Source organism: Callithrix jacchus, chromosome 9, assembly GCF_049354715.1.
Source record: "Callithrix jacchus isolate 240 chromosome 9, calJac240_pri, whole genome shotgun sequence".
Taxonomy (NCBI): domain Eukaryota; kingdom Metazoa; phylum Chordata; class Mammalia; order Primates; family Cebidae; genus Callithrix; species Callithrix jacchus.
The window spans coordinates 33,586,088-33,599,451 of NC_133510.1; the positions used below are offsets into that span (position 1 = coordinate 33,586,088).

The 13,364-nt window shown below is 36.6% G+C and overlaps 1 protein-coding gene across 7 annotated transcripts in view; it reads left to right on the plus strand.

Moving 5' to 3' along the window:
• GXYLT1 (glucoside xylosyltransferase 1) overlaps positions 1 to 11,858 on the plus strand; it is a 62,861-nt gene extending 51,003 nt beyond the window's left edge. For 2 of the 7 annotated variants that reach the window (XR_013522703.1, XR_013522705.1), the window contains 3 exons: positions 5,732 to 6,045; positions 6,131 to 6,227; positions 7,237 to 11,858. Coding sequence is in view for 2 of the 7 variants with exons in the window: in XM_002752364.6 (XP_002752410.3) it covers positions 5,732 to 5,893 (162 nt within the window). In the remaining 5 variants the exon portion in view is untranslated. Of the gene's footprint in view, positions 1 to 5,731 lie in introns of all 7 variants that reach the window. The other 5 variants (XR_622708.5, XR_013522704.1, XM_002752364.6 and 2 more) reach the window with 3 other exon arrangements.
• The last annotated feature ends 1,506 nt before the right edge of the window (positions 11,859 to 13,364 follow it).

Consider the following 13,364-nt stretch of genomic DNA (forward strand, 5'->3'; position numbering starts at 1 on the left):
CCTCTTTATACCCTGTTTTTTTTTCAGTGTTTTCATAGCTATTGTATATTTATTTTTCTATAAGTATCAACTTTTTAAACTCCATTAAAAAACTTAAAAACTTGTTGGTATTTTTAGGCCAGGCACAGTGGCTCATGCCTGTAATCCCAGCACCTTGGGAGGCTGAGTTGGGAGGATCACCTGAAGTCAGGAGTTCGAGACCAGCCTGGCCAATGTGGTGAAACCCTGTCTTTACTAAAAATACAGAAATGAGCTGGGTTTCATGGTGTGTGCCTGTAATCCCAACTCCTCAGGAGGCTGAGGCAGGAGACTCTCTTGAACCTGGCAGGTGGAGGTTGCAGTGAGCCAAGATTGTGCCATTGCAGTACAGCCTGGGCGACAAGAGCAAAACTCTGTCTCAAAAAAAAAAAAAAAAAATCTTGTCGGTATTTTTATTGGGAGTCTGTTAGCTTCATATATTAACATAGGGACTGCTAACGTTTTGTTGGTGTTGAGACACACTAACCAAGAACAAGGGCTGTCTTTACATTTGTGTTTTAGGAATGTTTTATAGCAAGCCTGTCCAACTTGTGGCTGGTGGGCTGCATGTAGCCCAGGACAAGTTTGAATGTGGCCCAACACAAGTTTGTAAAGTTTCTTAAAACATTATGAATTTTTTTGTGATTTTTTTTTTTCTTAGCTCATTATCTTTAGTGTATTTTTGTGTGGCGTAAGACAGTTCTTCCAAAATGACCCAGGGAATCCAAAAGATTGGATACCCCTTTTTAAAATTTTTTTCCTATAGATTTTGAATATAACTTAAATCTATGCTTAAGTATTGTCTTCTTGTTGCTTTTGTAAATGAAGGTTTTGTCTTTTTTTTTTTTTGAGACGGAATTTCGCTCTTGTTACCCAGGCTGGAGTGCAATGGCACGATCTCGACTCACCGCAACCTCCGCCTCCTGGGTTCAGGCAATTCTCCTGCCTCAGCCTCCCTAGTAGCTGGGATTACAGGCACCTGCCACCATGCCCAGCTAATTTTTGTATTTTTAGTAGAAATGGTGTTTCACCTTGTTGACCAGGATGGTCTCTATCTCTTGACCTCGTGATCCACCCGCCTCGGCCTCCCAAAGTGCTGGGATTATAGGTGTGAGCCATTGCACCCGGCTCGAAGTTTTGTCTTTTAGGCATTCGCTTTATAATGCTTTTGGAAAAAATTTATACTGCTCCTCTCGTCCCCATCCCCCGATTGCCTGTTCTCTCTTTTCTTCTTGTTCTTACTTGTCCCGTTTTATGTACTTAAGGTGGATTGATGGGGGAGATGATTAATACTTCATTTACCTCTAGATGGATGTATGAACCAGATCTCTGTGAATGTTAAGGACCAAGACTTGGGGCAAATCCTAGGGAGGTTTGGATTTATGCTGTTACTTAGCAAGCCATATCACTTATCCATGTTAGAGAATTCACTGGTACTAAGGAAGAAGGATTAATACATGTGACCACTTAATTCTCTTGTAGATATACTGTCCTGCTAGACTGTTTAATACGGTATGGTTAGAAACAAAGCAAATAATAGGAGTGCTACTTTGGTTTAAATGTGGGGGTCAGGAGAAGAGCTGATGACCCCTGTTTACTAGATTTTTATTATTTGATAGTGACTGAAATCCTCTGGTCTAGCATAGCCTAATTGATAGCAGTGAGAATAAAAACACTTCACTATAATCCATGGTGACAGAGAGTGTACTGGGACTGTAAAAGAGTGTCTCAATTTTGCCTCGAAGGGCCAGGGAAGGCCTCCTTGAAGAGAAGCCTTTTGAAATGGGCCCTGAAGGATGAATAAGAGTTTGCCAGGTGGATGGGGACTGTCTGGGCTGAGAACTGCCTGAGAAAATGGTTCAGAGGCTGTGAAAAGATTCATGGAGAGGTCAGGCATCCGTCTTTTCAGTGTGTATGGAGTGATGGATGAAAGTCAGCAGGGGCCAAGATGAAGTGGATGTGGAGATGGTGTACAGTGTTAAGGTGATGATCTGCCATGAAAAGGAATTGAAGTTTTCTCCCAGAAAACTGTTTCTTAAACTTGGTGGTAGACAAAATTCTAACAGCATTTTAGGCTACAGTTCTAGCATATTATTAGCTAAGTTTCCTGTCCTATCAACTTGACAGATACAGCTTCTAAATAATCAGTTTATCATGGTATGACTATACTCACTGAAGAATTATAAAATTTAGTGTTGATGTTCATTTTAATGTAGCAGGCCTTGTATGCCTTCAGAAATTAATACTGTATTTTAATAATGCTTTATTATGGGCTGTCAGAAGGTGATAAAAATGAAGAAAAGTGCTTTTGGGGTTCTAAGACTGCAGGATAGAAAATAAATGCATTCCTTATAAAAATGCAATTCCTTTGTTTCCTTCAAGCATTAAAAAAAAACTTAGAGAATTAAATTTCCCTAGGTTTATTTGATCTTTTCTTTGGTGTATAAATGTGTACCTTTAAAAATCTGAGTAAGAGTTTTAAGTTGATTAATTACACTTGATTTTTTAAAAAGAAATCTTATTTTTAAAAGGATTTCAGATGATTAATTATCTTTTGTGTTTGTTTTGGGCCTGTGTTAACTACAGCTTACATCTATTCATTTTTCAACTTAATGAAGTTAATCAGTCTTTTATGGTGCTCCTGCGTAGTGTTTTTATCTTTCCTTATCTATAATTCAGTGAGAAGTGTAATTTTTAAAAGAATTGTATTCAGACAAGGATATTTATGCAAGTTTCAGACAGAAGCTTAGTCATAGCCATGAAATGCAGTGAGCAGTATGAATCATAAAGGATGTGAACCATCTTTAAAGTGTGAATTCATGGCTATGTCTACCAGCAAATCTGTTTTTATAGTCCATGCATATTTGTTAAATATTAGTTGTTGAGTGAATAAAAATATTGTAAAAATTGCAAATTCAAAATGGGACAAAACATTTTATGACTATATAAGGTATTTTTGGCATCATGCATTTTATTCTGAATTATTTCTTGATGTTTCTGTGTTAACTTTGATTTACTTTACACTTTTCTTATATTTGCATAAAGCAGTCTTGAATAGTACTGCCTTGCATATAGTTAACACTTAGGATTTGTTGGATTGAACTGCCATTCTGCTATATTTTCCAAGATATACTATTCTTTGAAATTACCTCTAATTGCCTAATTATGCTCATCACAGCCTCACTATTTCCTGTTGTTCAACTGACAGTATAAATCATGAACTTCCTAAAAATTAGTATACTGGGTCCTGTGCTGGTGAAAAGGGGGAATGATTAACTGTATATTGAAAGGCTTCTCAGAGGAGCTGACATTTGAACTAAGCTTTAAGGATGATGAGAACCAGGCAGAGAAGAAAAGGTAAAGACATGTCAGGCATAGTGTGTAGTATATAGTATGAAAAGAGGTCTGGAGTCAGGTAAGGCACGTGTGGCCTCCGGGAAAGAAACACCTAGATGTAGGTTACATACTGCACAAATATGCAGGCACTGCAGACTATGTAAATGGCAGAATGCATTGTTTTTAGGCTATATTTAATATAGATGGAAATTTTGGAAGGTTGCCTTCTCCCATAAATGTCAAATTGTGTTTGTCATATCACGGGCAGAAAGAGGTCTAGCTCATGAAACACTTCTTATTTCAGAAAATGGAAAAGAGCCTTTTTTTGTTTTTGTTTTTTCAGTGAAGAAGAAATTTTTTTTTGACCACAAACACTGGGATTTAAATCATATGAAAATAAACTGAATCTCAAGCACTACATACTCCTGGAAATCTCAGTAGTCTTCCTCTATTCTTAAATGCCTTCATGTTTTTTTCTTATTGTCATATAGTAAAAATAATGATCACAGTAGTTTGGACTTCCCATGATTTTCCTCCTCTCAACCAGTGTTCAAGTGTGTTTTTGTACACATTGAAATGTTTCTTGACAGTATCACTTGGCCGGGCGTGGTGGCTCATGCCTGTAATCCAAGCACTTTGGAGGCCAACGTGGGCGGATCACCTGAGGTCGGGAGTTCAAGACAGTATCACTTGATGAAGTTTACCTTCTTCAACCTGGCTACAGTTTTAACCGTGAACAGGTTTATCATTTAACCCTGAACAGATTTGTGTATCTATTTACAGTACAGCACTTTGCCCAGATTTCCACCATTCATTGAGCTTCATCCTTCAAGATTTTTGAACTGACTTGGCATGGTTTTGTTTTCTTAATGTTTGGATAAGTAGCGCTATCTGGTGGTTAATTAAGTGCATGAACTTTTGGAGCTAGGCTGCTGGGACAAAATCCTGGCCTAACCACTTACTGGATTTATAACTGTGAGAAAATCCTCTCTCCCTGCCTTAGTTGTTTTATTGTCAGATGGGGGTAATATTACCAATATTATAAACTTATTGTGAGGCTTAAATGTGTTAATACATATACAACTCTTAGAATGGTGCCTGGATGTAGCAAACACTCTATGTGCTATTGTTACTTTCATTGCATTGTTCCTGGCTAAGTTTCCCCTCCTCTTTTTAAAAATTTTATCTTCAAAACAATTTTAGACATTTATCTTGAGTATGTGTGATCGATTTTAAAAAATAACTCCAGAGGCGATGGTTTTATATAGTTAATGCTTATGTTTTTTCTTGCTCAAAACATACCAAAGTTTAGGATCTCTTTGCATCTCTACAGTGACAAAACCCATGTTGTAAACAAGCATCCAAGTTCATCCTCTTTTCCATAGATTAACTGCAGTTTCTTGCAGACTTACTAATTGTGCAGGGGGTGGTGCTTTCATTTCCTCTCCCTCAGTGTGCCTGTGAACCTCAGGGATAACCTGACAGACTTCCAGTTCTGAATTTCTTTTGTGATTTTGCATTTTTCACTAACTTCAACTTCCATATAAATTGTTCTATTTTTAAGCCTCATCCATCTTTCTAATTGAAAATACAACATCTAGTTGAAAATACTAAGTCACAGAATATCTGGTTGAAAAAACACAGATTACAGATTGTTTCCACTTTACTACCACAGCCCTTTCCAAAATATATTTCTTGATATTAATATGTTTTATAGTAAAAGAAGGACTCTGGCCAAAAATATATTTTGGGACAAACAGGTCAAACAACACTCAACAGATTTATTTTCTGTTTTACCTTTTAGACTTTTTTCCTGTGCCAGTCTGAATCCACACAAAGAGTGCCTAATATTTAACAGTTCTCAAATTTGTTTACTGTTGGGATCCTTCTCTGCAGTTAGGGTTCTGTGGGAAGTGCTGAACTATATAATCTTCTTTAATTCCTCCCACCGTATACCTCTACCTCATTTCCTTCCAGTCCAGTCTCAGCACTGTTATTGCCAGAGTGGTTTTTGAAAGGTGGGATGCAGGTGTCATGTGTGGTAAAGCTCTTCTTTTAGCCAGTTCAGCATCTGTTAGTTTCACCCAGATACCTGCAGGGCTTTTGGTTGTCTTCTTATCCGGTATCTCAGAGTCTTCTCTGCCCTTGTACATAGTTCTCCAGGATTCCTCCAGAGAGTTACCACGACTGTCTTTCTTTAATGGGAGACAATAATTATGTTTAATTTATTGAAAATATTTGTTAAACATCTAATTTGTATGAGACATTAAATGGACATTGTTCATATTAAACTGAAGAAGTTTGGAAAATAATTGAATTTATATATGTACCTTTGCCTTTTAAATTTGTTTATTTTTTTAAATTTTCTTTTCTCTAGTGTTCTTTTGAAGATGACAACATCCGTTCCTTGTTAAAACCTTTAGAACTGGAACTACAAAAAACAGTGCATACATACTGTGGAAAAATTTACAAAATATTTATCAAACAGCTGGCAAAAAGCGTGAGAGATCGTTATGCCAGATCACCAAAGGAAAAGTGATTCTTAGTGACTGCTAAATCAAAGGGATGAAAACAACAAAGAATCAGAGGATAAGTGTGAAGGAATCATCTTGGATGAAGTATTCAGGAAGGAATTATTCATCTCCAGAATAATTTTTTTTCCTAAAGAAGTTAAATAAGCAGTATTTTCAGGTAATGAAGAATAAGTTAATATCTTAGATTCCAACAAAGAAACATTTTTGATCTCTGATGTTCTGTAATGTTACTATCATTCCAGTATGGTTTTAGCCTGCAGACTTCTGTTGACTCATACTCTCAAGTAAGAGTGGTAGGATTGTGTAGATGGAGAAAATGTACCTCAGTGCACTCAGACTGTGAGTAGAGCAATAATTTTATGTCAGCACTAACCTCACTTTAAATGTGTGAGAAAAAAGTTTGTTTACAGGAGCAGAAACAGTTCTGTTTCTAAAGAAATGTGATGTAACTGATGTAACCATTGACAATCTATGTGTGCCTTTATACATTTCATCTCTGTTTTAAAATATTTTTATGACAATCATGTTTAAAATTATTTTTAGATTATAAGTAAGCTGCATGTTAAAAATTGAGCTGTGTAAGAAAGAGGGAAAATAGTGAAAACTTCGGAGTTTTAATCTGTGTGTGTATATGAGAGAGAGAGAAAGAAAAAGAGAGAGAGAGAGAGAGAGAGAGAGAGAGAGAGAGAGAGAGAGAGAGAAATGTAGTCTTTTGTTTGTATGCATTAAACTGTCTTGCCAAAACTCAAATTTAAGATTAAGTAGATATTTGCAGAAATTTTTCTTTATCATTTTAAATGAAAAATGTCAGCTTTACTGGGCATTCTGGAAGCAAAATATATTATGCTCATCATCAGGTGAGAACCTTAAGAGTATACTCATGATGGTGGAAAATGTGATGTACCAAAATGCATAAGCTGTATACTTCCCGTGAGTAGTAATTTCAGTTACAATGAAGTTGAAAAATGTGGTCCATTTAGTTTTCTTCTACCTCATAATGGCTTTGCAAGATACTTTTGAAGAAGCAAATGTCTAGAGCCTTACTTTAAGTACGTTAAACAACTTTGGTGGGTGATTTGGATTAAGATTGTTATATCCAGCTATAGAAAATGTGGTTTTAATTGAGTTAATGTGCATATTTTCCTTTTTTGAATATCACTTAAGACAGTTAATTTTTTTAAATCTTGAAGATGAGAAAAATACTGCTTTTTGGCATTCTTGACCAGTTATCTAATATAACTATAGATTCTGAATACTTATCATATACTGTGCTGGGGCACATATCTTATTTTACCAACTGCTTTATGGTTATCTCCTTTTTCTGTCTGATATTTTAATGCTCAAGTAGAAAATGGAAAATTATGAAGAAAAAATATGACCTGTGAAAATTGTGGCAGTTAGCTTTGTGAAGACACTGTGACCTCTATGGAGACATGGAATATGCAGAAAGAGATGGTTAGTACAGTTGTTCTATCTTCTGCAGTTCAGTCAGGGACAGATTGAGAGAGGAAAGTTTAAGCAAGATACATTAAATGTTGATAACCAGCCTAGCATTCTTAGAACAGATGGATTTAGAGAACACAAGTTGTAGTTCCTTGGCAGAATCCCATGGTGGATATAAGAAACTGTGAACTGTGTTGAAATTGAGCTTACTAAATAGAAAATGAGAATACCAAAAACTTGAAGTTTGGAAGAGTATGTATTAGATCATTTCTAATGGTCCCCAAATAGGATCACTGCCTGTCTGACTATATAAGACTTGTGTTGGGAGCTTAAGAATAGATGCCTAAGCTTAGGCCCTTGGAGACTCTGGCATGCTGTGTCTAGGATGGAGTCTGCAAAAAAAATTTTAGTTTAAAAATTATACAAAACCAGTGCATTGGTATTCAACTTCCAGATATGACACCTAACCCTAACAACCCCATGCTTGCTTCATCTGTCACTTTTTTCTTTGCTTAAGTATCGTAAAGAAAATCCCAGACATCATGTTATTTCACTGCTATGAACACTTTGGGTAGGTACCATGAATCACACAGTCCTTTGGCTTCATCTCATAGCCAGTCCTCAATCAGAGTTCCCTGATTATCTCAAATATGCCGTCTTCTAGTTGGTTTGTTAGAATCAGGGCAGAGAATATAAGTCACATGATGATTTTGTTTTTAACAATTACCTCAGATGACTTAGATGTTAGCTACTTTGGGAACCACTGGAAATTATTTTGCCAACTTGAAAGTTGAAGTTAGGGTGCCACAATTCTTGGCACAGTTGGTGGATTATAAATGCAATTTTGAAATATTATATTAGAGGAAGCATTTGGGGTTATTGACAAGATATGAATGTATATTAGTAAGTTCTTTAAGATTTAATTTCCTCAGTGAATGGGGAATCTCAGCCTCATGGGCTCTAATTGATTGGGACTGTGTAGAGCATGGTCGTAGTTTAATCTACCTGGACCATATGCTGTTGTCTCACTTGTGTTGTGGCTTATTTACACTGAGACACACACTACATTGTGGATCAGTTGGAAGGTTCTTCAGCTGGTTTATTTAGACCTGACCTAATTGATGATTTTACCATAAATTGAACTATAGTAAAAGTTTTCTCTTAGGTACTGTTTCTACCTAAAATTAAAGATATCAAAAAATATCTATAATAATTTTTAAATGAATTTTCTGAATTTCTCTTTAGACAAGGTAACTCTTCTTTTGAATTCTAAAGAAATGAAGTTCTTGGAGTTGATGAGAGATTAACTTATAGATGGAAAACTTAGAGAATATATTCTATTTTCATATAAATGGTCTTTCATAAAACATAGTGTACCTGTGCAGTTTATATAAATTACATGATTTATTATTTGAGTCTATGTATTAATTCTGACCTCAGAACTATCTCTGGGCTACAGGATTACCAAAGTGGGATGCCTTTAAAGTGCAGTCAAACTTCATTTTTATGAAGTAGAAAAGAACTTGGGAAACCTTTAAGAATATATATTGTGATTTACACTTTGAGAAAATGTATACTTTTCTTATGAAGAGTAGTTCATAATAGATAAGGGTTATAAAGCCCTGAAATATTAGTGCTTCCTCATTGCTCTCTTATCTTGCTTCCAGTCAGACATTATTGGTATAGTGAAAAGAAGACCAGCTTGTGAACTAGATCTGGATTCTCTTCTTAGTTAGTAACTCAGGCATGTTATTTAACCTTCTCTGTGCCTTAGGGTTTTTAAGTACAATCAGCATATACCCTTCGAACCCCAAAAGATGAGACTCAGAAGAGATAAGGGATTTGGAAGCATTCTGCATGGCTTACATTATGCCACACCAATGTTACTTTTGAAGTTCTGTTTTGCTCTGTTGTTTTCTGTACAGAGCATTCAGTTTACTCAGGCTGAATATTTTCTGACATATATCTCTCCAGTATGAATTTGTTTATTTTATGTAAGGAAGAGTTTTTCGGGAAGAGAAAGTAGAGAAGAAAAGAATGATGTAACTAAATCAAAAGAGAAGGAAAAGAGAGGAAGTGAGAAAAGGGGAGAGGAAAGAGAAAGAAATAAGAATGGGAATGGCAAAGGGCAGAGTAAGAGAAAAGATGGAATGATTGTGTGGAAAATTGAGAAGTAGAGAGAAATGGTGTGGAAACATTTACTTTTTGAGTTGTAGCCCTTATGCTCCATCACTGTAGGCTCTCTGGGGTCGGGAAAGGTGCTGACTTTCATGGAATGGGGCAGCAGGGCCTGCTGTATTTGGTTTGTTGGTACTAGAGTTGTTTCCCAGTCACCTACTCACTGATCATTTAGTGCCAATTCAACGGTCTATTTATTTATTTTTTTACTGGATCCAAGTTTGTGAGATAGGTCCTGTGGAAACACAAGTGTCTTCCTTTTTAACTTTATCCTTTTAGCCATCCCAGGTGTTAGACTGCAAGACTAACCACATATTCCCCAGCAGAGGTTGGAAGTGGAGGGGACTGCTCCCAGTAGTGTATTGTAGCAGTTTTCCCAGATGATACTGATGAGAGGCCAGGTTTGGGCGTAGGATGGCAAATGAAACAACAGATGACACCTGTTTATTCCTCAGTCGGAATACTTTCAGTTGAACCATTCTGGGTAGATTTAAGAGAACAAAAGACAGCAGAAATACCTGCAAAGATATTATTCATTGTCTTATTTTTCAGATGTTTGTATTTAAGTAATACCTTAGTAATAATCAGAACTTCTTTGAGATGTTTTTAGAAAGACCACTGATTTGTTTTTTAAAATAAATTTTCTGGTTCCTTAGAGTAGAGAAGAAAAGTAGGGGTGCAATATGTCAGGTGTGGGGCCAATTCCCATTTATTAAATGCAATTTCAGATGTCTTAAAATAATAATTGCCTTATTGCATTTTAATATTTAATAAAAGTAGATTAAATAATGATTTGTATTATAACAGTTATTCTTTTATACATTGCCAAAGCAACCCTGTTTTGCCTATTAAAGTCTGGCTAAACTGTTCTGTTGTTGTTTCTTAATTCATTAAACATGAAACTAGGTTTTAAAAGCTAAATTATATAAACTTAGAAGTCTAAAAATCATACAAGAAAATTCTTTTTTAAAAAAACTAAAATGATGTTATTCAAGTATCTAGCAATTAAAGAACCATGAGAAAAACAGAATAGCATATTAGATGTAACAGTTTAAAATTGATTGCAAATCAATGTCAAATGTTTAAATAGAAAATATTTATTATCACCTCATTTCTACCAATAATTTCAAGTGTTTAATGGTACTATTTTATTAGACTTCACTGTAAACTCAGTTTTCCAACAAAAGCCTTTGAAAAGGCAAGAAAAAGTAGAAATGAAAATTTCTCTCACCGTGAATACTGTGAATACCATTTGGAGGGTCCCTGGTCAAACCTTTAAATATCAAACTGAAGAACTGATGTGGAGCCTTTGATTATGTTTAGTTTATATACAGGATCTCAATATTCATACACATAGCACACTATAGCAACCTCTTGTAAAAAATTTTGAAGATAATGCAAGTGTATATACTGTTAAAAAGTAAATTGGCTGGGTTTGGTGGCTCATGCATGTAATCCCAGCACTTTGGGAGGCTGAGGCAGGAGGATCGCTTTAGCCCAGAAGTTTGAGACCAGTCTAGGTGACAAAGTGAGACCCTGTCTCTACAAAAAAATTAAAAAAATAGCCAGGTGTGGTGGTGTGTGCCTGTGGTCCTACCTACACAGGAAGTTGAAGCAGGAGGATCGCTTGAGCCCAAGAGTTTGAGGCTGCATTGAGCCAAGATTGCACCATTGCACTCCAGCCTGGGTGACAGAGTGAGACCCTGTCTCATAAAGGAATTTGACTTTGTAAAAAAATGCCATCTTCAACCTTTGTATCAAATCTCTTTAGGGAATGTTAGAATATTATTTTTGTCAGGCAAAAATAATCCAGGGCTTGAGCATTGCTGTACAATATGTTATCAGTTCAAAACTTAGCAGAGCATGCATTTATCACATGCATGGTCATCAATATTTGAGAGCTGGACCAGTGGTTTTTGATGGATGCTATAACAGAAGATCTATGATGGATACGGTGGTTTGCACCTGTTCCTGAAGTCAGAAACTGGAAAAGTTTGCAGGTATTTTAATTTTCTCAATCCTTTTGCATAAATATATTAATATTTTGAGTAATAATAGTTCTAAAACTGCAGGAAGGCATCATGGTATACTGTGATATATAGAGAATACTACTTATACACTGCTCTTTATCTTAAAAGTTTTGGTGTAATGTGAATATTTTCCTCAAAGTATTTTGTGTATTTTGACAGTTACTACAGGAGAATATAAAATTATAGATTCTGATCTAAACTAAGAATAATGGAAAGTTGCTTTGTTTGCCTTAGAGGAGTTTTCAGTTCATCCTCTTCCTGAGAAACTATGTGTTACTGTTACTAAATAAACATGTACTCAATAAATTATTTCCTCAAATGATGTGTCTGGATTATTTTAGCAATCAACAATAGTTGTAGAATATTTGTCATTGAGGTGCTTGAGCAGCAGGAGTCTAGATGGAGGGCAGTTTCTGGATTGACTAATTCAGCAGCTGAAGTGTCATCAAGAACCTGGGTACCTTCTGCATTTCCATTGTCATTCTCACCAAGTGAGTCTGATGTTTCCCCTTAAAGTTCCAAAGTGACTGCAAAGGTTCTGGGTGGTGGATGACTTGGGGCTGAAATGTATCTTTTTTTTTTCTTTTTTATAACAGGAAGATTTCACCTGGCCCCATTCACTTGCCCTCATGGCCATAGCAATGTGTATTATCTTTAAAACAACCACTTTTCAAAGGGAATAAAGCTCCTACAGTTGGCTCAGACCGTGAAGATTTGCCCTTGAAATTAAAAATGACCTCCCCTTGATGAATGGCTGCTCAGAAAAAGAGGAACAACTTCCAGGTTCTGAATGAAGTTGGTGGGGCAGGTGTGTGTAGGGAGTTTGGAAGATAGCTGTTAGGTGGGCAACAGACCATATGTTGTTTTACTGACCCACGTGTTTCCTATAATTTTCAGGCAGATCAAATTTCAGATCTAGAGAAGAGCACCCTTTTCTGTGGCAGGAACTAGTTTTGCTTTTAAAAGTCTGTGTAAGGCCAGGCAAGGTGGTTCATACCTGTAATCACAGGACTTTGAGAGGTTTGAGGTGGGAAGATCGTTTGAGCCTTGGAGTTCAAAACCAGCCTGGGCATCCCCACTGTGCAAAAATATAAAAATTAGCCTGGTGTGGTGGTACACACTTGTATTCCCAGCTCCTTGGGAGGTTGAGGGAGGAGAATCGCTTGAACCCAAGAGGTGGAGGTTGCAGAGAGCTGAGATCATGCCACGGCACTCCAGCTTGGACTACAAAGCCAGACCCTGTCTTTAAAAAAAAAAGCTAATTTAGATGAGAATTGTGGACTGAAACTTAAAAATAAGTTTCTGTAATGTTACAATAACAGTGTTTTCAGTTTTGTATATTTTAATTTTTATACAATTTTTTTTTTTCTCAGATGGAGTTTTGCTCTTGTTGCCTAGGCTGGAGTGCAATGACGTGATCTTGGCTCACTGTGACCTTCACCTCCTGGGTTCAGAAAATTCTCCCGCCTCAGCCTCCTGAGTAGCTGGGATTACAGGCATGCACCACCATGCCCAGCTAATTTTTTGTATTTTTAGTAGAGATGGGGTTTCACCATGTTGAACAGGATGGTCTCGATCTCTTGACCTCGTGATCCACCTGCCTCGGCTTCCCAAAGTGCTGGGATTACAGGTCTGAGCCACAGCGCCGGGCCTATACAATTTTTTGTAACAATTATAAAAAGGGCTTTAGGCCGGGCGCGGTGGCTCACGCCTGTAATCCCAGCACTTTGGGAGGCCGAGGCGGGTGGATCACGAGGTCAAGAGATCGAGACCATCCTGGTCAACATGATAAAACCCCATCTCTACTAAAAATACAAAAAATTAT